Source organism: Anthonomus grandis, chromosome 5, assembly GCF_022605725.1.
Source record: "Anthonomus grandis grandis chromosome 5, icAntGran1.3, whole genome shotgun sequence".
Classification (NCBI taxonomy): Eukaryota; Metazoa; Arthropoda; class Insecta; order Coleoptera; family Curculionidae; genus Anthonomus; species Anthonomus grandis.
Genome location: NC_065550.1, coordinates 1,673,815 through 1,697,574, shown reverse-complemented (window position 1 = coordinate 1,697,574; position 23,760 = coordinate 1,673,815). Strand labels below are relative to the sequence as shown.

General features: G+C 32.4%; 1 protein-coding gene across 5 annotated transcripts in view; it reads right to left on the bottom strand.

Annotated features, from left to right (window-relative positions):
• The window catches only part of LOC126736543 (uncharacterized), a 736,497-nt gene extending 712,958 nt beyond the window's left edge, over nt 1-23,539 (bottom strand). For all 5 annotated transcript variants that reach the window (XM_050440939.1, XM_050440940.1, XM_050440938.1 and 2 more), the window contains exon 1: nt 23,342-23,539. In XM_050440939.1, coding sequence (XP_050296896.1) covers nt 23,342-23,405 — 64 coding nt within the window. In that variant the 5' untranslated portion in view covers nt 23,406-23,539. The remainder of the gene's footprint in view (nt 1-23,341) is intronic.
• Nucleotides 23,540-23,760: the final 221 nt, after the last annotated feature.

The following is a 23,760-nucleotide window of genomic DNA, read 5'->3' as shown; positions in this document are numbered from 1 at the left end:
ATACTAGTTTAGTACAGCCCGCATTTTCTTGTGTACAAAAATTTAGAATAGTTTAGTTTAAAATTTACAATAGGCTTATAAATTCTAAATAAATAAACAAAACACTGAAGCACGCAGTTCTTGTAAGTGTAAAATGTTGAGTTAAAAAAAAACATTTAATCATTTTATTAATATTTGCTATCATACTGTAAGTAATTGATAATATTAAAAGCCATATTATTATGGGTTGCTTATTTTTCTGATGCTTTGACTAAAATAGGTTTCTTTAGCTCTTCGGCGTGATGTTGTTGTAGGTTCTTCGATGACAAATTACTGTAAATATAATTTTTATTTAGTAATAATTAGTAATTAAGTGACGTTATTCTTACTTGAAAGTGTGGTTCTATTTGCATCATTTATTAATGTTTTTTGGCACACTGCAAATTATTCTCAATATTAAATGCTATATTATGGGGCCGTTTTTTTGTGCCCTGAAGTTCTAATTTCGTAGAACGTCCAGCTTGAATTCTCCCTCCTGAAATACCTCTAGCTTTTCGGCGTGAAATAGAGGTTGGTTGTACTTTAATTTTTCTTGATCTCCTACTGGTTGTTTTGTGATACACAAATGACATGATCTGTGATGGCGTCTGTAGAGTTTCTAGTATAGCGGCAAATTTATATACAAAGAAATACTATTTAAAAATTGATAATCAGGTGACTTAAAATTCTTACCTGTAACTGTGGTATTTGGCTCGTATTTGCGTCATTTTGTAAAACTAGACCAATGCGTGTAAACTCATCATTTATTTTGTAGACACTTACGCTGTAATTGTCAAGACCTATTTGGTCAATGGGCATGTTAAACTGTGATGATGCTCCTAACTCCGCTTGCTGAGAAGTAGTATGATCAGATATGTGTTCATTTGATGATCCTTCATGCACAGATGCGTTGATGTCTTCAAAGAACGACAAAGGAGTTTCTTTTCCTAGAGCCAGATATGCAAGCTGTTGGCGGTCATTTTCAGTTAGCAGCAGGGAAGATTTGAACATAATACCGTACTTATTTTTAATTGCTAGTAGATGTTTGCAGAAGCGGCCACCACTTCCACTTGGACAAGTGCAAAATCCAATTTCACTATTAACTATGTAGTACTCTAATGTTTGTTCGCTCTGAACTTTAAATGTTTTTTCATCAACCTGTGTAGCATCTGTTATATTTTTGGATCTCTCAAATCTCGAATGTCTTAAGAACAAAATCTGCCAAAGCACACATGTTAAAGGCTTTACAATTTTGAAGGACGATATCTTTAAAAATGTGTAAATCGACGAAAAGCTAAGGCCCATTCTTCAAGCCTCTCTCATAAATCTCTTAAATGCTTCATTAGTTTGGGGTTGGTATTTACACCACCATGTTCTTTCATCCTTATAAAACAATCATTAGCACTTTCTTCGGTAATGGAAAACAAAATGTTGCAAAACAAGTTCATTATTAATTTTCGATTTTCTTTTGGGATGTTGTTGTCTTTTAAACAGAGCCACCGCCAAAGTGCCTGAGTTACGTGGAAAATACACAGTAATAAAGTACTATTTGGAAATACCATTTTAAGAGCGTTTCGCATTGCGGTTGAATCATCAGTCATTATAACTGGAGGCGAAAATAATAATTCAGTATTTTTTCTAATGCTTTCTTCACGGCATTAAAAGCCAATAAATAGTTTATTTCACTTTGACTTGTGTGAAAGGCCACTGCAACTGGTGCCGCGCCTACCTTGGTGGGAACGAAAAAAAAGGACACACCTGTATTGCTCTGATTACATGATGAGCTGGAATCTATAAATAATATTTTATTCGCAAATCCACCTGCAAACAATCTTCTCATAATAGGCGTGATAATAATGACAATAGTCGGTTCTTCTTTTATATATATTTCGCCTTCCGAAAGATTGACCTGCTTCTTCTTTAAAATTTCAATCGCGCTACTCACATCTCACTCTTTCGCCGTATCGTTCATTTCGCCATTTTTTATATAAATAGTTTACTTGCGTTTCTATAGGGTTTTTTTGAGCATTTGCTAAGCATTTAACAACCCCCAAATCGACATTTTCAGCCAATTCCATTTCGTGGAATATTTTTGCTGCTGCAGAAGTCATCCCTGATTCAAAATATGAGACAAATATTGCCTTGACGTCATCACTGCAACGTAAGAGGTTGTAAGCCTGAGCAACATGCAATTTGTGACTTAAAACGTGTAATCCTTCTCTAAGTAATTTAAATTTTTTTACGTGTTATGTGTTTGTTTTAAAAATTTTATGCTGATATTTGAATGGCAATTGTAATTATGCTTCTCTCCTTTCTTTTTATTTTTTACCTTATTTTTAGTGAAAGATGGCATAAATACCTTTTACGAAATTCAAATCGTTGGCTCCCACGAATGCATTTTTCAACAACCCAATTGCTTGCTGTTTTATTGGAAAAAGCCTGTATTAACTTGTCACATTTTTTATCATAGTTTTCACCACTCAACTTGCATTGAAACGACACAGTAAAACTTTCGACACTTTGACCATCCATTTTTACAATTCTATAGTCTGTTAATATTGCACTAAGTAACGTTTCAATAGTTTCTTCAATTTTATTGTAGTTAAATTGTTAAATTACTTTTTGTTCATAAACAACCGAATACCGAGCCGCTTGATGTATTGTAATATAAACAATGTAAAGATAACCTCTAAAGAAACATTTGCCCTACTAAAGCAGCATTTACAGAATATTACGCCGCGTATAGACCGGAAAATCCTACTCCAATATAGCACCATCCAGGACTATATTGAAGTAGGTTTTCTGCATGATTAACGCATAAAAATCCTAGTCTATTTGGTCACCGCCTGGGGGACGTATTGAAGTAGCTTTTTTATTTACGCAACCCAGTCCAAGTAGTCCAAGTGTTTCACCGGTTATATCCAAAATGATCTTGCCTCTTCCGAAAGCAACTCATGTCCAAGTACGAAGAAATAAGTCAAGAAAATTCGAAATGTTATCGTCAAGTTTTTACGAAGACACTCTATTACAAGAAACCGAACAAAAGAAAACAAAGAAGGACGCAAGAAGAAAAGTTCTGGCTGATTCTGATGTGCAAAATAGCAAACCTGGTGTTTTGGTAAAAAAAATGCTGACAAAAACGACACTACAATTATTTTGTGCTGGGTGTTTTAAAAAGAGTGCAATTCCTGTAAAAATTGGTGGCATGAGGACTGTTCAAATTATTTTGTCTGTGAGCAACTTTTAAACTTTTGGTTTTATTAAGCCATATAAAAATATTTTTAATTTTTTGGGCACTATTTAACTTTGCATACTCTTTCTACGTACTGTTTAGGATACTACTAGGTAGTCTTACCCTAAGACTTCTTAGTAGTATCCTAAACAAGGATCTAAAAGTATGCATTTTCTTATTTTTATAAAAATATTCATATTTCCGTTCAGTATTAAAACTCATCGTTTGGTCTATATTTTAAGGTTACTATATATAGTAGTAACTAGAAAAACATACAAGTCTTAGTAGGTGGTCACTTATTTAAATAAATGATATCAAATGAATAAATTTTATTTGCGAAGGTACAATTTCATATAAAATACTTGCAAAATAAAGAAAAGTAGAAAAAGAGGTTAAAGAAGCAACGTTAAAAAAAGTTATTTATAAAAGTTACTTCAGGAATTTGAAGTCAAGCAATTTTTGATGTAAAAAAATAGGTTATGGTGATGACATGCTCCATTTTGACATTTACATCTGTAAGTCTGAATCCACATTGATACGTAATTACGGAACCGTTGGGACCACGTGATTGCTATCAGCCAACAAGAGACGCAAAATCGGGTTTCTTATTGGCTGATAGCAATCACGGGGTCTTAACGGATCCATAATTACGTATCAATGTGGATTCAGGCTAATTTCTACGTAGAAAGATATGTTAAGAGCAAAACAATCATTAGACAGTTTAGACAATCAAAATGACGGAAGATTATTAAAGACGTCAATTATTTTTGGGAACCAGATATACCTTTGAAATGAAACACTATTGTGTGTTTTTTTTTAATTGCGCCCATTTTGGCCTTTTTAAATGTCAGTTTTATGTTTAAATTTTAAGTTTTATCATTCCTTTTAAGCTGGATTTTTTTTTTATTTGTCAGTTCAACAAAATTCAATATAGCGCCCATCCGTAACTTTCAAATTTACCCCTTAAAATGAAAATTCAAAATAATTTTTGAATTTCAAGATGGCCCTAATTCATCATTTTAGTATGTAGAATTATTAGTTTTACCAGAAACCATATGTTGAAGTAAAAATTACAGCTTCAACGTTCAAAAGTCCTATTTAAAAGCCGCCATTTTATTTTTAAGTAACGCAAAATGACAACTAAAAACCTTTGAATCTCAAAATAAGGTGTTTTTGTTTAAAATAGCGCCATCCGTCATTTTGACATTTACAACTTTAACTTTTACAAAAAATTATATTTTGACAGCTCAACTGTTAAAATAGCGGACGGGTATTAAATCCGCCAATTAGTTTTAGATTCAGATATACTGTTAAAACAATACACCATTGTAAGTTATTTATTTCGTTCCAAAATGACCTCTATTTCGGCATTTTCAATTGTCAAACTGACAGTTACAAACTTCAAATTGCGGAATGGATGACAGATACTTTGTCAAGTAGCTACCTAATGAAATTGCTTATTCCTGTAAAACTGAATTTGTATGGATTTGTTATTTATATTTGTACTGAATTTGTAGAGTTGTATGGAATGCACTTTTCATAATTAGAATACAATTTATAGAAATGACTTTGTTGTGAAATAAGACTATAATGAAATAAGTCACCTCCTTGGATCAAATTGATTATTATTAGCTAATATACATTTAAGTATCTAGCATTTATAATATTGAAGAATTTTTAATATTATGTTAATTTTAATACATAGTTTTCCAATCTGTATGTTTCTTTGGTCTTTGTAAATAGAAACATCATATGTATATTTCTGCTATTTTGGTATAATAATATTTCTGTTATTATTATAAATAAGCTTTGAATTTCTACTGATAAATCAAAATTAATTTAATTATTGAAATAGCCTTTAAATTAATAACAATATATTTACACATAATTTATTCTGTAAAAATAATATTTAATTGCATACCTTTAGTAAAATCAGTAATAATATAACTGAAATATTACACCGTAAACTAATTAATTGGCTGCTTCAAATAACAAAAACTAATAAATTTAATAAAAAATTCAGATATGTATGCTTATAATAAAATTTAAATTAATTAAATTTATTTTAAGTTATAACATAAAAATTTAATTTAACAGATTTTTAACAATAATATTTAGTTAAGCTTTATTTATTTAAATTTAATATTTTTTAATCAAACATTTCTTGGGTCTAGTTTAAATATATAGGATGTTTTAAAAACTGACTTATTTATTTTAACAGCTGGAATTGGTTGATTATATATAATACAAACAGGGTGAATATTGCATTTGTGATTTTTTTCTTAATAGATTTAACTTTTATACTAATAAAAATACGCATTCTATTCTTCTCATACTTACCACGACAATTTAATAATTCGTTTCTCTGATCTCCGTCAACTTCTGATCTTCTAATTTTTTGTGTTGCAAAGTACGCTTTTTTATCCCACTTCTGATACCAATTATAATAATAATAATAAATCGTCTTTATTTAACAAATCCTGCAAATTTCAGTATTTGCCTGAACAGGCGAAGATTGGCTAAAAGCTACTCTTTATCTCTTAACCTATCCAGTTTAAAAAAAAATAAATTAATAAACTAAAATTAATACTACTTTAAAGTAAAACATATGTTCCATCAGTTAAGTAACAATTAAATAAATTAACCGAAAACAACCAATCATTGCTATTCCAATAATAGATCTTTATAGAATCTTCGATAAAAATAAATGGTAAAATGAAAATTTGGCCTGAAACGATTAAATAGAATGACAGCTTGATAGGTGAAAGAACGTTCAAACATTGATGTAGTATGACGTGGCATTGAAAGTATATTATACCTTATATTACGACTATGAACCTCAGTTCTGTAAATCATCTTTTCACACAGGTATGCGTGTTGTAAATAGGCGATATAAAAATACTAATAAATACAACTTAAATATATTCACAATTTTTAGCCATTTAAGTTGTAGTATAGCTTGTGATACATGGTCGTATTTCCTAACATTAATAATAAAACGACAACATGTGTTTTAAATACGGTGCAAGCGATTTTGCGTTATTCTATCTAGACATGGGTAATACACAATTATACAATAATTAATGATAGACATAACCAAGGATTCAGAAAGCTTTTTTCTTGTTTTGTAATTTAAAATACTTTTATTTGCATAAAGCATTCGCAATCGTAAATAACATTTTTGTAATAACATATTACAGTGATCCCTAAATCTGAGAGATGTGTCAACAATGAGACCCAACATTTTTACGTGATTTGAAAAAGTGAGAGTAGTATTATTAAACGTAATATTAAGTGTATTTTCTATGTTATGCCGTTGATTGGGGCCGGCAAACAATAGAACTTTAGTTTTAATAGGGTTAATCTGTAAATTATGTTCACTGGAGAAATTCATTATCTGCTCCAAATCAAAATTAATGGAGTCTGCTGCAAGCTGGACATTATGTGGATTGAATAGGTGAAGATCCTGAGTATCGTCCGCATACAGGTAGACATCCGAGTTCAAGGCTACTATACATTAGGAACAAAAGTGGCCCCAATATAGATCCCTGCGGTATCCCGGCAACTATTATTTTTGATTCAGAATATTCATTTTGTGCCCGTACTCACTGCGACCGTCTCCATAAATACGATTTAAAAGACGATAAGACGGAGTCATCACAACCAAAATAAGACAACTTGGCAACGAGCAAGTCATGATCAATCAAGTCAAATGCCTTTGAATAATCCAGTGCCACCAAAATCACAGCCAACTTTTTGTCTAAGGCTGTAATGATATTGTCTGTAATATTTAGAACAGCACTAGAAGTGCTATGACCTTTTCTAAATCCGGATTGTTGAGCTGGCAGAATATTAGTCTCACAAAGGTGATCCACTAGTTGACTATGTACTATTCTTTTCAAGATTTTAGAGACAAGAGGCAAGAGACTTATGGGCCGTAGGTCTTGAACATTTTTGGGATTAGGAACTTTGGAAACTGGGAAGACTATAGATTCGCGCCATGGTCTAGGAAAATAACCAGTTTCCAGGCAAGTGTTTACAATGTGAGTAATATGATTAATAAGATGTGGCAAGCATAGACGCAATATATGAAAAGAAATTCCATCATTCCAGTTGGATTTAATATCATCAATGACTTTAGAAACAGTAATCTGGTCCACCAGGGCAAAATGGCAACAGGTGTGATCTGCGCAAAACTTATGGTTTTGGTAATTTTGTTAAGACAAGCATTTGACTTATTGAAAATGCTTATGAAATAGTCATTAATTGTATTGGGCTGACCTAGCTCAATTGGTAGTTCCGATTCTGTTTTTGTTTTAATATTTAAGTTACCTAAACCTTTCCAAAGTCCCTTACCAGATTTGACAGCTTCCAACTGGTGTAGATATGCCGCTTTTTCACGCCTGATGGATGTAAGGGCAAAGTTACGTCTATCCCTGTAAAGACTCCAATTTTCAGGTGTCTTACATTGTTTATATTTCGTAAGTGCTCTATCCCTTTCATTAAGAATTAATTTTAAGTTATCTGTTAGCCATGGGGCTGACTTCTTACTAACTCCAATTTGTTTAAGTGAGGCATGTATGTTAAATAAGAAAGTTATGTTATTTTGCAAGAATAAAACCTTTTCGTTTATATCTTTGATGTAAAATAAGTGGTCCCAAGCAATATTTTGAAAATCAGTTTCGAAATTAATTAAATTAAAATTCTTAAAAGAACGGAGGCTAATAATTTTTTGCTTCGGTTTTTCCATTTTTAAATCTAAAGTACAGAATGACATATAGTTATGGTCACTTATATTTGAAATTATAGTGCCACTATTGTGACAAATATTTCTGCAACTTATAAAAATTGGATCAAGACATGTAGCTGATGGGTTAGTTATACGTGTAGGCTCATTTATAAGTTGATTGAATCCGTGAGCATCTAAAACATTGAATAATGGATTTGGCTTAAGCATGTCAATATTAAAGTCACCCATTATTATTGAAAAGTCATAAAAACTAAGCAAATTAGGAATTTATTGATCAAAAAATTCAAGAATGTTAGTAACCCTTGTGTGGGGAGGACGATAAATCATAATCAATGCTACACTAGAGACATTTAGTTTTAGTTTTAGAAAAATAAACTCAAAACTTACATCGATCTCGATGTTGACAATCTCACAGGGAATGACGGACCTCACATAAACCCCCACACCACTACCTCTGCTGTTAACTCTATCTTTCCTATAAAATGAATAGCCGGGTAAAGATACATTATTTTATGAGATAGCTGGATTTAACCAAGTCTCTGATACTCCTATAATATCATATAGATCAGTTACTAAATTATTAAGCTCTGTAATGCTAGGCAAAATAGATCTAACATTTGTATTGGCAATATTTAACGAAGAAGGCGCATTTTAAACCATTTAAGAAAAAAAAAACAATTGTACGTATTTCCCGTGGGTTTAATAAATAAGCACACTTGAACACTAAACACTATTTTCACTACTTCACTTATAATCACCTACTATTTCTAATCACTTATTGATTAATCTCACCATTTGTAAATCTGGGGACAGGAAACAACCTCATAATTAACGGCCAATTGCGTTAAGTAGTACCTTCTCAAAATTAATTGAAAAGTGCATAAAGCTAATACTTAACGAGTTTCTTTAGCAAAACAAGGTAATTTCTAAACATCAATATGGATTTAAAGAAAAAAATTTTTGTTGTGTATGGGCAATTGGGCATATTCCTCGATTTAAGTAAAGCTTTTGACACTGTAACACAGTGAATTCTACTTAATAAACTCGATAACATAGGCATAAGAGGCCGTTTAAGCTCTTCGAGTCTTATTTAAGAAACAAAACCTAGAAAGTGTGAAAGTTAATAACAGTCTTGCGACCAATTTTCTTCCTTGTATGTGTAAATGAATTACTCGATTTATTGACGGATAAAGAGGGAAAAGTGATTTGCTTTGCTGACGATACGGCCATTCTAGTGAAAGGGGACAACTGGAAGGAGATCAAGAGTTAAGCAAAAAAAGTCATAAAAAATATTAAAACCTGGTTTGATCTTAATTATTTAACGACAGATATATTTAGTTTCTTAGTAACTAAATATAAATCTACATTTCTAGATAGCCTGACTACTCACGATAATAACTGTTCAAATAATTTTTAGTGTGAATGTCACTTTAAAATAAAAAAAACAACAGAAATAAAATATCTTGGAATAGTTATTGACTCTGAATTGGTTGGCTCATATAGAATATGTGTCAGCCAAAATCAGAAAGCTCATTTTTCAATTCTACCAGCTAAAGTAGTTTATGGAGTACCATTTACTAAGATTAGTGTATTCATCTCTCGTAGAAACTATATTAAATTATTGCATTGCTTCATAAGGAGTAACAAATAAAACAATTATGGAATCTTTAGTATTTATCCAAAAGTATATATTCAAAATTATTTAAAAAAAACCTAAACTGTACTTACCTACTGCTCTTTTCTGTGAAGCAGTAATTGGATATATCAAGAGACAAGTTATTTATAAGTTTTCCAACTCATACATTTAATACTAGGACAAACTGTAGTAAAGAAGCAGTAACACAAAATGTAAAATGTCAAAAAAGTCTTTTTTATATATTGCCAAAAATATTCAACATGCTTTCATTTAATATAAAAATAAAAACTTTAATAAAATAAAACGCAAAATTAATACATGGTTACTTGTAAATAATACAGGGTGATTTTCAACCTATGCGCATAAACTTGGGAAATGATAGCTGATGAGCAATAATGAGTAATAATGAAAAAAAATTTAGTAAAATATCTTTAGTTTTGGAGATCCATATTTTTTTAAATAAAAAACGTGTATTTCTTAACGTGTTTAATTTAAACTATTTAAAGCAACTGTTTGAAGTTGTTTCCATTATTTTCGATACAGACTTGAGCTCGTCGATACCATGATGACGTATATGCACTGGCCAAACTAGGCTGTAGGCGAATTGCGTCACTGGAAGCGTTTATGCGATGTCGTAGCTCTTACTCAGTATCAACATCCCGTTCAGAATTCCAGCCCATACATTTACAGAAAAACGTTGTTGAAAGTATGTTCTCCGTGTAGTATGCGGATTTTCCAAAGCCATTCGCGTAAAATTTGCCTCACCCGTAACTAAAATGTTCATGGTAAAGTTTGGGCTTAACTGCTGGTGATCTAACAACGACTCACAAAAGTGTACTCAAAGCGGAAAATCTCTTGGAAGTAGGGCTTGTACCCTCTACACATGAAACGGGTACAGCAACTCGTGCCTTAAAATTTGCCAACTTGTAGATTGCGATATTCCAAATCGTGCTGCAATTGTCCTAGCGCTAATTCCAGGTTGTTCTTCGATAACTTTTAAAATATCCTCCTCCAGATTTAGAATGTGCCTAGGTCTAATAGCTCCTCCATCTTGTCCAGGCCGCGGCCGCAAATTGCCAGTTTCTCTACCCCGCTGAATAACACGTAAGAAAGCCCCACGTCTCGGGTGATATCTTCGGGGAAATCTTTGGTCGTACAGATCAGCTGCTACCACTGCATTCTGATGCCTTTCTCCGTAAACCAAAACCATGTCGATAAGTTCTTCGTTTGTAAAAATGTGCGTCATTACATTTGACGCTTTTATTTTGTTCGTGTGAAAATAACGATCACAGCCACCAACAAACTAAGTACTGCTAAAGAATTCAAACAACAAATTCCAAACATTATAACTTGTTTACTATCAGTTTTTAATAAACAAAATAAGTTCGTCTGATACACGTTCTGTTGATATTTGTTTAACTTTATTTCGGAAACCAAAAATATTTTACTACATTTTTTTCTCATTATTACTCATTATTGATCTTCATCTACCATTTCCCCTGGGATGATTTATACAGGGTGATTTTTAAAAATCACCCTGTATAGAGTGGTTTACTAAATGACTTTGTTCGCGCTTACTTGCTACTCTATTTTCTGGTATAACTTATTCCTTTCATTATTTAAATGTTCAAGTACTTAGTGTAATATTATATTTACCATTCCTTATAATTAGTTCTTTTTTTGTATTCAATTAAACCATGTGCCAACAGATTATAATTCATTGTGCATTCTAATAAGATTTATATTATATGTATATCATTTGTAATATTTGTATTTGAATTGAAAAAAATTGAATTGAATTGATTATTTAGCGTACTCAAATCACAACTATATACTTAAACTTAACATTGAATCAGGTTCCTATATACATATATATCCAGTAAGACTCTTCTACTAATTTCTAGAATTTTAACTGAATATTCTTTAAGTATAAATATAAACGAATATAAATTGATGAGAATAATTCAGACGAGACAGGACCGTAGTAAGGCAACTTTGTAACAATAATAAGAAAAAACCAATTAATATTACTATTTTGAAAACAATAATATTAACAACTGTCAAAACGTGGGTTTTAGCCAATCATAGTGAGGTATACTTCTTACCAATAGCGGCGATAAAATTATTTTGGTTATTTTTGGGTACACACGTTCAGCATCCAGATCAGTCTCCTTACTTCCAGTTACCGAAAGAGATGCAGTACTGTAGTAAGAAGTGACACTGAACGTCACTTCTGTACTCACTAGTTTATTTTACTAACTAGGAATGAAACCAAAAACTCGTAACATAGCAAGTTAAACTGTTATTTATTATCAAATAAAACTGCAAATATTACAAATTATAAAAACTACAATTTTTAAAGGCTAAGTATAATTTTCCAAGTATAATTAAATAAAAAATACTTAAACCAATTGAAATCGGGTCGGAATTAGGAAACGACTTTTTTGCTCTAACTCTTTTGCTACCCTCCTAAAGCGATCGATTTTGACGTCTAACGTCATCATATTTCCAATTTAAATGGCTTCCCTGATGCTTGAATTATTTAGATTTGTCTTAATAGCAGCAAATTGGCTTAATTAGCTCGGGACCTGGTTTCTAAATTCATTGATTGAATGCTTAAAATAGGTGTAAATGACGGGAATGGAAAAAACCAAAAGACTTCGGACTAAAATGCTGCTTTTTTAGCTCTGATAATTAAGTTTTGACCTTTTAGAATTTATCGACTTTTTTATTCGACACAGTGGGCAGGTTTATAGCAATCTGCTAGTTAAAAATAGAATACAGTGGGTGTTAATATTAGAAACGAACTGTTATCGGATTTATTAAGTTTTTTGTAGGACTATTAAAAGCTTTTTTTTCTATTCTTTCGATTTGATTCAAATTTGGTATTTTGGGACTTATATAGATTAAAAGGGTTTCTTTGATCATTGGCAAATCTGCATAAATATAGTCCGTATAAATACAGACTTTGCCAAGAACCGGGTGATGCACAGACGCGTTGAACATTTTGCGACTGGTACACGAGAAAATGCCAAGATAATGATGTTTTTACTAACTAGATCATCTGGTCTGATGAGAGCATGGTAACGAAAAATAGTATTTTCAATAGAAGAAATTGCCATCAAGTGCGTTTTCGATATATGGGCTAATATTGTGCAAAGAAGAATTTTAGGGCAATTCATTTACCACCATAATTTGAATTCTGAGCGTTACGTTGAATTACTGCAAAACGATTTAAAAGAAGCTGTTCATAATATTAGAGTAGTTAGGAAATATCTATCAACTAAATTTCCAAGAAGATATATCAGCACATATTCCAGAATGCCATGGTCAGCATTTAGTTCTTAGATTTATTTTTTTGGAGGTATGTAAAAAATCTCGTTTATAAAAACAATTTTAGAACCGAAGAAGAATTTCGAAGATCAGGGTTTTTGAGAGCATAAGACCAATACTGCTCAATAATGTGTTGGAATCTACGATAAGGAGATTCTATTTACGCTTAGAAAATGTAGGATATCTTTTTGAACATCTACTACCGACTTGGATTCTTTTATTTTGTACTCGTTTATTGGTTATGTATTGTTATAGTTTCTTCCTATGTTATGTATTGTTACTGTTTGTTAACGTAGTTGAATTGATTTATTAGGCAGCATTAAATTAGTTGTATTGAGTAGGCCTTAGATCTTTTCAAATAATATTATTATCCTAAATATTTTAGGCAAGAAAACAAGAAAAAGCATATCTCTATGACGACCATTTTGTTCTCAAAGTCTACGTTCTTTTGAGGCATCGAAGATATTTAATAATGCTTAAAAAGGTCTAAAACATGATTAAACTACAACTAGTGATATACCGTTGAGTTCGGAATTAAAAGCACTTTTAGTATTTGATATCGAAAAACCAGGGCCATATTTGAAAAAAAAAAGTTCATCATAGTGATCCGAAGACGAAACGTTGGATCTAAAATTTAATAACGGAATCTTAATGAGAGAAAAAAGTGACTATAAGAAAGTGTCATTTATTTAAAAAAATATTTTGTAACAAATTCAGTAGAAATTTTTTTTTCAAAAAATCCGTTTTTTTTGTTTCTCCGAAATTTTTTAGATTTCAAAGCGGCATGTTATTGAGCACCAAAAGCCGCTAAATTCTTCCCATATAATCGACTTTCGCTCACGATTACAGAGATCCCTATACTGGCCCTTTTTATCTTGGCCACGTTGTATACGGACAATGAACATTCCCAAGTAACATACGATAGTTAAATAAATGTTTATTTTTAGTTTACACCAGGTATAAATTGTTGTTTGAACTTCAATTTTGACAATTAATTGAATCGATTTTTTGTAATATTCATAAGTATGATAATCTTCTGTTAGATAATGTTTTTGAATTCTCTCTTTCTTTTTATAAGCGTTTTAATTTATATATTCTTTGTGTTTATAGGCCACCTATAGGAGATATTGCTATGTTTTTGGACAAACTTGATTCTCTTTTATCCCAGTTGTCCCTACACTCTAAGGTTATATTGGCTGGTGACTTTAATATCAACTACACTGATAAAACCTTGCCACGTACTTCTCTTTTAAGTATCTTAAATTCTTACGATTTGAAAATGCACGTTCTTTCTCCCATACGAATAACTTCTTCATCTGCAACTACAATTGACTATTTCTGTACAAGTTTTGATGACGTTTTATGCACAGTACTCCCATCTGGTATTTCCGACCATGAAGCTATTCTTGCTAAAATGCCATATAATACTGTATTATCTTCATCTCATTATATGGTAAGAATTTTCAGCAGGAGAAATTTCTGCTTTTTCTGCTGCTACAGCTTCGGTAAATTGGAATGCACTTGAAACGGCTTCTGACCCACTTACTTTATTTTTTCAAGTTTTGTGTGATAAGATCAATCAGTGTTTTCCTAAAATGAGGCTTAAAACTAAGAAACGAAAACCATGGGTTACAAGAGGCCTTAGAATTTCAGCTAAAAACCTCCGTTTTTTGACTAAATTGTGCAAATATACCACAAATGAAAATATCCTTGTATATCATCAGAAATACCGTAGTCTGTACAGAAAGACAATTAAAGCAGCAAAATCTAATTATTATAGGGATGGCTTAAATATGTCATCAAATAGGCAAAGAGAGTGTTGGTCAATTATTCATGATTTTAGACATTGCCATAGAAAAGTATCTGAACCGGAGTTAAGACCTGACATTTTAAACGACTATTATTGTGATATACCTAATATCTTGCTCAAGGGCATTCGTAATAACATTGATCTAACACTATCTTCAACAAGTGTCGGTTGAGCATTCATTTTTCTTTCATCCTGTCGATCTTACCGAAGTAAAAAATGAAATCAAACGCCTAAAAGATCATAAATCATCTAGAGCTGATGGGATATCTTCGAGGTTGTTACTCTTTTTGCCTGATTCAGCCTTAAATGCTTTAGTTTCTGCCATAAACAATTCTTTACATATTGACATTTTTCCTTCATGTTTAAAAGAGGCAGTCGTTATCTCTCTTCATAAGGGTGGAGATTTGGATCAGCCTTGTAATTTCCGTTCCATTTTCTATTTCGTCTACCCTCTCTAAGATAGTTGAAAAACTTGCAAAAAGCAGAATTTTGTCCTTTTTACATCATAATGGCATTTTGTCTGTAAATCAGTTTAGATTTCAAGCCGGTAAAGGGACTCATGATGCTGTTTTTAGCTTTTTGGAGAGCGTCTATGTGTCCTTGAATTCTGGAGAGTCATCGGCGGCAGTGTTTTGTGATCTATCCAAAGCATTTAACTGTGTGGATCATGGAATACTGTTATCTAAGCTCGATAAATATGGTTTTATGGGCGTAGCGTTGCGATGACTTGAGTCCTATCTATCAAATCGTACTCAGAAGGTTAGAGTGTCTGGGCGTTTGTCTGCTTCTAGATCCCTAAAATGTTGCGTTCCCCAGGGTTCAGTGTTGGGACCACTGTTATTTTTACTGTATGTGGATGACTTAAGTTCATTGAAACTGCAGGACAAGGTGGTTCAGTTTGCTGATGATACCACCATACTATGGAGCCATAAAAATTCTGATTATATTAAGACTTGTATCCTTGAAGACTTTTAGATTTTATCAGGGTGGTGTGCTTCCAACAGGCTCGTGTTTAATGTAAAAAAGACGTCTATTATGGGGTTTAAGTGCGATGTTCAGGGTCTGATGTTTGAAGAAAATTCCCTCTTGCAGAATAAATAGTGCTGCAAGTTTCTAGGAATTACCATTGATGGTCGCCTTCGGTTTGAAGATCATATTTTACATTTAGTTGGGAAATTGTCTTCTGGATGTTTTTCAGTAAGAATGGCAAAACAAGAGCTGGGAGGGGTGGTTGCACGTTCAGTGTACTTATCATTTATTGAATCTCATATTTGGTATGGCTTGCCTTTTTGGGGTTTAAACAATAAGGGGCTATTTAACATTGTCTTTGTTATTCAAAAAAAAGCAGTTAGATACCTGTGTTCTGCTAAGTTAAGAGATTCTTGCAAACCCCTCTTCATTTCTGAAAAAATCCTAACTCTTTTTTCACTCTTTATCTTAGAAACAGCTGCTCTTATTCACAAAATTCCCAAACTCATTAATTTACATAAGTAAAAAAATTTACAATCATGTTCCTCTATGTGTTAGACATATATCGGATGAAATTTAAAAGAGAATTAAAGACGCTTTTATTGGCTAAGGCATATTATGGATGACTTTTTTAATGAAAGGTTTTAACCTTGGACATGTTGGAAAGTTTTTTTTTTCTTCTCTAGTTTTGTCAACAAGTCTACCTTTATTTAGTAATTGATTGTTTTATTTAGTTATCTTTAATTCAAGTATGTTCAAAAATTTTTGTCTTCTTGTGTTTAATTTTGTTCATTGTCTTGTCAATTTTTGAATTTGTATTTTTGTTTTGTTTTGTTAGCTTGTAGGATGCTTGTACACAAGATTATTCTTTCGTAATATAGCACATTTTCTTTCTTTCTTCAATTATACATATCGAATAAAATGTCCGCGTAATATACGTTGAGGAATTTAATGTTAAAAATATAAAATTATTATGCCATAGAAGTATGGTAGATTGTATAGTACTTAACGACATTTGCAAAATGGAATGAGCTTTTTGACAAATATACTTACCATCAACTAGGCTTTGAATTTTTAGTTATAGAAGTCAAGTATAAAACCAATATTTTAATCGTTAAATAATTGTTGATGTGGAATTTATAATGAAGGTAACTATTTAAGCTTAAATTATGATATATTTTACAGGGTGTCCAGAAAGTCTACCAACAAATTTTACATTAATCGTAAATATTTTTTAATAGAAAAAAGTATACCACTGCATTTTTCTAAATTAAATTTTATTTTTTAAATGCTTGTTTAATTTTGAGCTAGTTCGTATTTTTCAGTTTTTTTCAATTTATATATCTTATTTGGTGTAACTATTAGATTTCATACACGTTAACACATTTCCTACTATTTTTTAGATTTCTCAGTCTATGATATTCCAATATTAATACTATAAGATATATATGTGCATGAAAAGTAAAGTACATCGTATGTTACACAATGGCATATATGTGATATCGGGGTCGATTTATGACATATTTGAAGTGTAATGATCGAGTTTAAAGACTAGATATGTAAATCTCTTGTCAATTCTTTAAATTCCAAAATTTTGTCAAATTTGTAAATAAGATCGTATATTATATACGTATATTCTCACTGATAATTTTTTTAAAAAGCATTTTTCTCTCTGGTAATTATTTTTTGGAAAACATTAACATTTTTCGTTAACCCTACCCTTGACGAAAGTATGAATAATATTAATGTTTTAAAGAATATTGTTTTTAAAAATATTACGCATGAATAACAGCTGGTTTCGTCGTTAATATCCATTCTAATAACAGTTTGTTTATTAAAATGTAATATAATTACATTTAAATAAACAAAAGCAAGAGCACGAGCAAAATATTATAGTGGCACTTTGGTTACAATGGCAATAGCGGTAAATGCAATTGGAAATAGCATCCCACCAATCGTTATCTTTCCAAAATTGGATATAATGGATGAAAAAAAAATGATTTTTCAATGGAATTTCTTAATGGGCAAATGTTTGGGGTGCCTGGGGTAAGGTTTGTTTTGTAAAAAGACAATGTTTCTGCGAGAATATATATCCAATATTTAATTTAATAACACTGTATATTTAAATTTGGTATAATTTGATAAATATTTACCATAAAAACAGCGTCATTAGTATTGATAATATCGATAAAAAACAGTGATCTTTTAGCAGAACTACATCAATATCATCATGTCTTCTCGTCTTTTAAAAAAATATTGTCAAATAATATCGTAAACATATTTAGTTAATATGGCTCTTATATATATTTTTTTTCTTCTTGAACATATTTCATGATTACCTATTAGTTATATTTTTATATATGATTATTATTATTTTTCATGGTATATGAATTGTTATTACTTATATTTTGATATATTTTCTTAGCGATTAGGATTAGATTTCTGTTAGGCAATAAATATATTTAAATTTGAATAAAATATTTAAGGTCTAACAGTCGAGTTTAAAAACTAGATATGTAAATCTCGTGTCAATTTTTTTAAACGTCTAAATTTTCTTACATTGAAACAGAATAGTATATGATATACGTATATTCTATAGTTTAATAAACTTACTTTAACCATATACGGTTGATAAATATACCAAAACTAAAAATTTACTAAAAAATCGTTGAATATATATATGTGTTATATCTAATGATAGTGTTACTCCGGCTATACAATAAATTTCATTTATGTAAAAGTATTTCCGCCTAAGGTGTTTAAATTGCGCATTTGCTGTATGCATTAGCTCTCATAATAAGTTAAGAGCAAAATAAACGGTATATCACGTCGCTCATTTTAATTTCACATTATAAAAGGTCGAAATTTCGGTTTTCAAATTTAAAAGCCTAATTAACTAAAATTATATCTCATTTCGACTAAGCGCGATATTTAAATGCACTTATGACAGAGGTGATAAATTCAGTTTTAGAATATTTACCGGGGCTCTGCTAATGGGGAATTCAAAAAGAGCAGCAGGATCTGAGTTAAATTTCCAGCCGATAATCGGGTTAAATGAGCAGTAATTTAAAAAGGGTGTGTCATTACGGAAAAGTTTAACATTAAAAGCAATCAATTAAGGCAAATTTAATGTAATTTCTTGTTCCATTTGTTCTCTTAGTGCGAAGTTAAAATTTTGTAATTAAAAGATTGATGGATCACTTATCGCAAAATCCTCGCTTATGTAAGTCTTTCGCGTACTACTGGTTACATTATTGGCCAAATGTTTTCACTTTGTACTTTATGTTTTTTCCAAAAATCTTTTTAAATATCCTACTATTATTTTTTGCTCGTCAAGTAAAATTAAAATTATTATCACCAGGCTAAACTCGTCTTTTTGAACATAAGACTGCATACTACTAATTACATTACTAACCTGAAGGCTTTCTCCTTATGATTTATGATCTTGCAAAAATGTTTGAGAGCAGTTTATTTATATAGTAAATTTTTATGTTTCGACTTAAAAAATATACGCGTTTGTCCTTAAAAATTACTGCCGAACTAATTTTTTGATTATTTATTGATCAAAAAAAATATTTATGCGTTAATAGGACTAAAAAGTCACTATTGGGGTAAAAAATATAACTTTTAAGTCGATAGAGGAAAAAAGATTTTCTTAATGGCTTTAGGCCTATGACAATCAAGAACGATTTGAGTTGCCAGCGGGAGGAAACGCTTGAACCTGCGGACTTCGACGTCATGTGGTTCAAAATAATAGCTAGTGGTACCATGAAATTTATCTGCTGTATCTACAGACCACCAAGCGACGCCCAATATAGACGGCTCTTTTTTAACCTGGTTGATTTCATTAACCATCTGCAAATTGACTACCCAAGCGCAGAAATCATCGTCATGGGTGATTTTAACGTTCATTATATCAACTGGCTGCGCTTCTGCAATAATAACAACAATGAAGGACGAGAAGCTGAGCTATTTACCACCATATGCCGGCTTACGCAGCTTGTGAAGAAACCTACCAAAATCCCCGATCGAGACGGCGAGTTCGCGGATCTCCTAGATCTGGTCTTGGCTCTAGAACCTGACTCGTACACTGTATCCGTCATGCCCCCCTAGGAACATCGGACCACAAATTGATAACAGTCTCTTGCCAGTTGGAGGTTAAAACGCAGGATCCTCCGATGCCGCGGAAGGTATGGCACTATAAATCAGCAGAGTGGAACCATCTTCGGGAATTTTATCGCTCATTCCCTTGGAAAGAAGTCTGCTTTAGAACCAATAACATCTCAGAATGTGCAAACCAAATTACAGAGACGATCTTGGCAGGAATGGAAGCTTATATCCCTTTTTCTACTAAATGCAGATCAAACAACAAGCAATGGTTCAACCTGAATTGCAAAAAGGCAGTAAACACTAAAAACGCAGCATATCGTCATATTGGCGTCAACATCCTTCCATCGAAAATCGGACGAACTTTTTAGCCTCCAGAAATAGCTGCAAGGGAATTATTGATGAATGCAGAGAGAGTCACAACAACAGGATCAAAAACAAACTGCTAAACTGCCCAAATGGAATAAGATCTTTCTGGTCGGTATCGAAAGCCGTTAGTCAAGGATTTGCTAAGTCGGCCTTGCCACCCCTAACAGCAGATGATGGTTCTATCGTGGTAACAGCAAGGGAAAAAGCCAACTTACTGGGTCAACTCTTCGCGCCCAATTCTACTCTGCACTTGCAAGGCAAAACACCGCCATATTTGCCAAGGGTGAATTCATCGATGGGAGAAATTTCGTTTCCCCAACGAATTATAAATAAAATTCTTAAAAGCGTAGACACCATCAAAGTTTCTGAACCCGATGGAATTCCAGCCCTAATACTAAAACGTTATGCAGACGAATTGACTCCTCCCTTATGTAGACTGTTCACGGCATCGTATAAGCAGGGCCAATTTCCAACAAGCTGGAATACTGCTCGAGTGCAAGCTGTACCCAAAAAGGGTAAGAAGACGATTCCCTCTAATTACCGCCCGATTGCACTAGTTCCAGTAATATCGAAGATTATGGAGAAAGCAGTCAACCAACAACTGTTAAGATATCTGGAATCATCTAAACTAATCAGCGATCATCAATACGGCTTCCGAAAGCTTAGATCCATCGGCGATCTTCTAGCCTACGTCACACACTTGTGGACGGAGGCCATGGAGAAGCACGGCGAGTCCCGCTCAGTCGCTCTTGACATTTCCAAGGCATTTGACAGAGTGTGGCATGAGAGACTACTAACCAAGCTCTCCTCAATCGGCATACAAAACTCATTATTGAATTGGATCAAAAGTTTTCTTAAACAACGAACAATCCAAGTAGCCGTCGATGGATACCTCTCCGACAAATTTAATATTAACGCTGGAGTCCCTCAAGGATGCATTCTATCCCCCACCCTTTTCTTGATATATATCAACGATTTGCTAGGAACCACTGTCAATCCAATCTACAGCTTTGCGGACGATAGCATACTTATTTCCACATTTAAGTCCGCCAAACCAACGACAGCCGCAAGTTCTCAGAATCTTAGGCAGCAACAAGTAGCTTCAACCAACAACGATATTAGAACAATCTTGGAGTGGGGCGATAACAATTTGGTCAATTTTAACGCTAAAAAAACACAGGCTGCAGTATTTACGATGAAGACTAACCTTGGTGGCCCGGAGCTGGTTATGGCAGGGAAAACATTGCCAATGAAATCATCTTTACATCTTCTAGGAGTCGAGGTCACCAACAGTGTGTCCTGGCATGACCACGTTGCCGAGGTCGCCAGGGCGGCTTCCAAAAAACTCGGAGTGCTTTTCAAAACGAAAAAACTGTATACACCAGAACAGCTGCTGACTTTTTATAAGGCTCAAATACGCCCTTCCCTCGAGTATTGCTCGCATGTCTGGAGCTCTGCACCCAAGCATAGTTTAAACCTGCTGGATTCTATACAGAAGAGAGCTATTTGTCTTATCGACAAACCAGAACTGACAAAGAGTCTGGATAGTCTGGAGCACAGGAGAAACGTGGCTGATCTCTGTTTATTCTACCGTTATTATCACGATAAGTGCTCCTCTGAGCTGGCAGGCCTGATCCCACCCAGGGCTGTTCCGGCAAGAAGGACGCGTCTAGCAGTTGCGGCTCATCAACTGCCTACCTGCTTACCCCAAGGACGTCGCTGTATCGGGACTCATTCATCTGGAGAACATCTTCTTTGTGGAACGGGCTTCCACCTCACATATTTCCCGACGCATACAACCTGCAGCAATTCAAGATAAATGCCCACAAATATCTTCGCGCAAGCACCACTCCAAGAGTGACATAGGACTTTCCTCTTGTGCTTGTTTTTACCATAAAAAAAAAGTCCAACTTTATGTGCAGTAGTTGTTTGGTAAGACAATCAAATGGGCCCACTTATAATTACTTTGTGCTTGCCTACCCACATATATTAGTCGTAGTGCCTATTAAGGAATATATAAGAAGCATGCAAGAATGACTGTGTACACGTAGATAATTAGTGACGATAATAAAATGCGCGAAGCGATTTGTATAACATGTATATATTTTTTCAATAGCCAAAGTCTTTCGTCTATCAAAAAGCCAACATCAGTGCTACGACTCAAAATTAATAATAAAAAACAAAAATAACAAAAACTTTCTCTCTAAAGGGGTCAAAATATAAAATATGGTGACAAAACTTATTTTAAATAAACAAATTTAGTCAAACGTACGTCACAATTTAAAAGTTCAGACAAAGAAGATAATAATCATAATTTAAAAGACATACATATATATACAGAAACAGAACAAAACAAACTATTGTTTGTCACTGTTGCGCTCAATCCAAAGCAACCAATGTTTATTCTAGTGTATTCAATATTCTGAGGTTATAAGGGGTGCAAAATATTTAATGTTCTTCCTCACATACGTTGCATGGCTTCTGCATCAATTTTTACCAGAAAGGTTAAATAAATTTTTAACCTCTGCCCTTAAATCATAATATTTATAAGATCAACCATAGAGTTAATCATTCTTAGATATTAATTCTTATTTTTAGTTAATGCAATTTAGCATTATAATAACTATTGCAGTTATTTAGAGAATTAGAATTTAGAAAGAAAATACTTTAAATATTTTTAGTAATGAATAATTCAATAGTTCAGTTTTAGGTAAGATGGTTAGATAGAGTAAATCCAGGCAAAATCTGGATGGAACCTTTGGTGTGATGCTCAAATTATTTTCGATGATTTACTAAAATGACGCAATGAATGACAACGCTATAAATAGCTGCTGTAAACAAGGTTAATATACTATTATCGAAAGGCTTAAAAATTGAGAAGTTCTTATAATTACTAAACATTTATTTTTATTATTTATTCGATTTTTTTTTACTATATCTCTACTATTAATCAATAAGTTCTTCTTATATTTTATAGTTTAATTTGTTAAAAAATATAAAGGTAAAAAACCAATTAATATTTACAGAATATTAGAACTCATACCAAAATATATATCATACATACTACTTTAAAATATATTTTATTTATAACCGTAGGTACTTTTCATTAGTACTTACCAGTTGTAGCCACCATCGACAGGACCATCACCTTTACTAAAAGTTTATCTGGAAGAACCACCATTTTGCTTAGTCTCCGTTTAATCACTAAACTAAAATTAAAGTCATCTATCACTTTTTATCACTATCACTAGAAAACACGGATAAAAAATTTGTTAGTTCAATGTTTTACAATTATCTGAATCCTCTTAAGTCCCAACTATACTGGAAATAATCTGAAAACAAAAACAACAATGTAAAATATTAGGATAATATATTATATATAAATAAGTAAATATAATAAATTAACCTATGTTATGTTTACATTTAGGTTTCTATAATAAATAAATAATATTAACAATAATTAAATTGCAACGATAGCAAATAATGGGATTATCGTTATCACTGTACCAAAATCAAAAACAGGGGATATGTTTTTG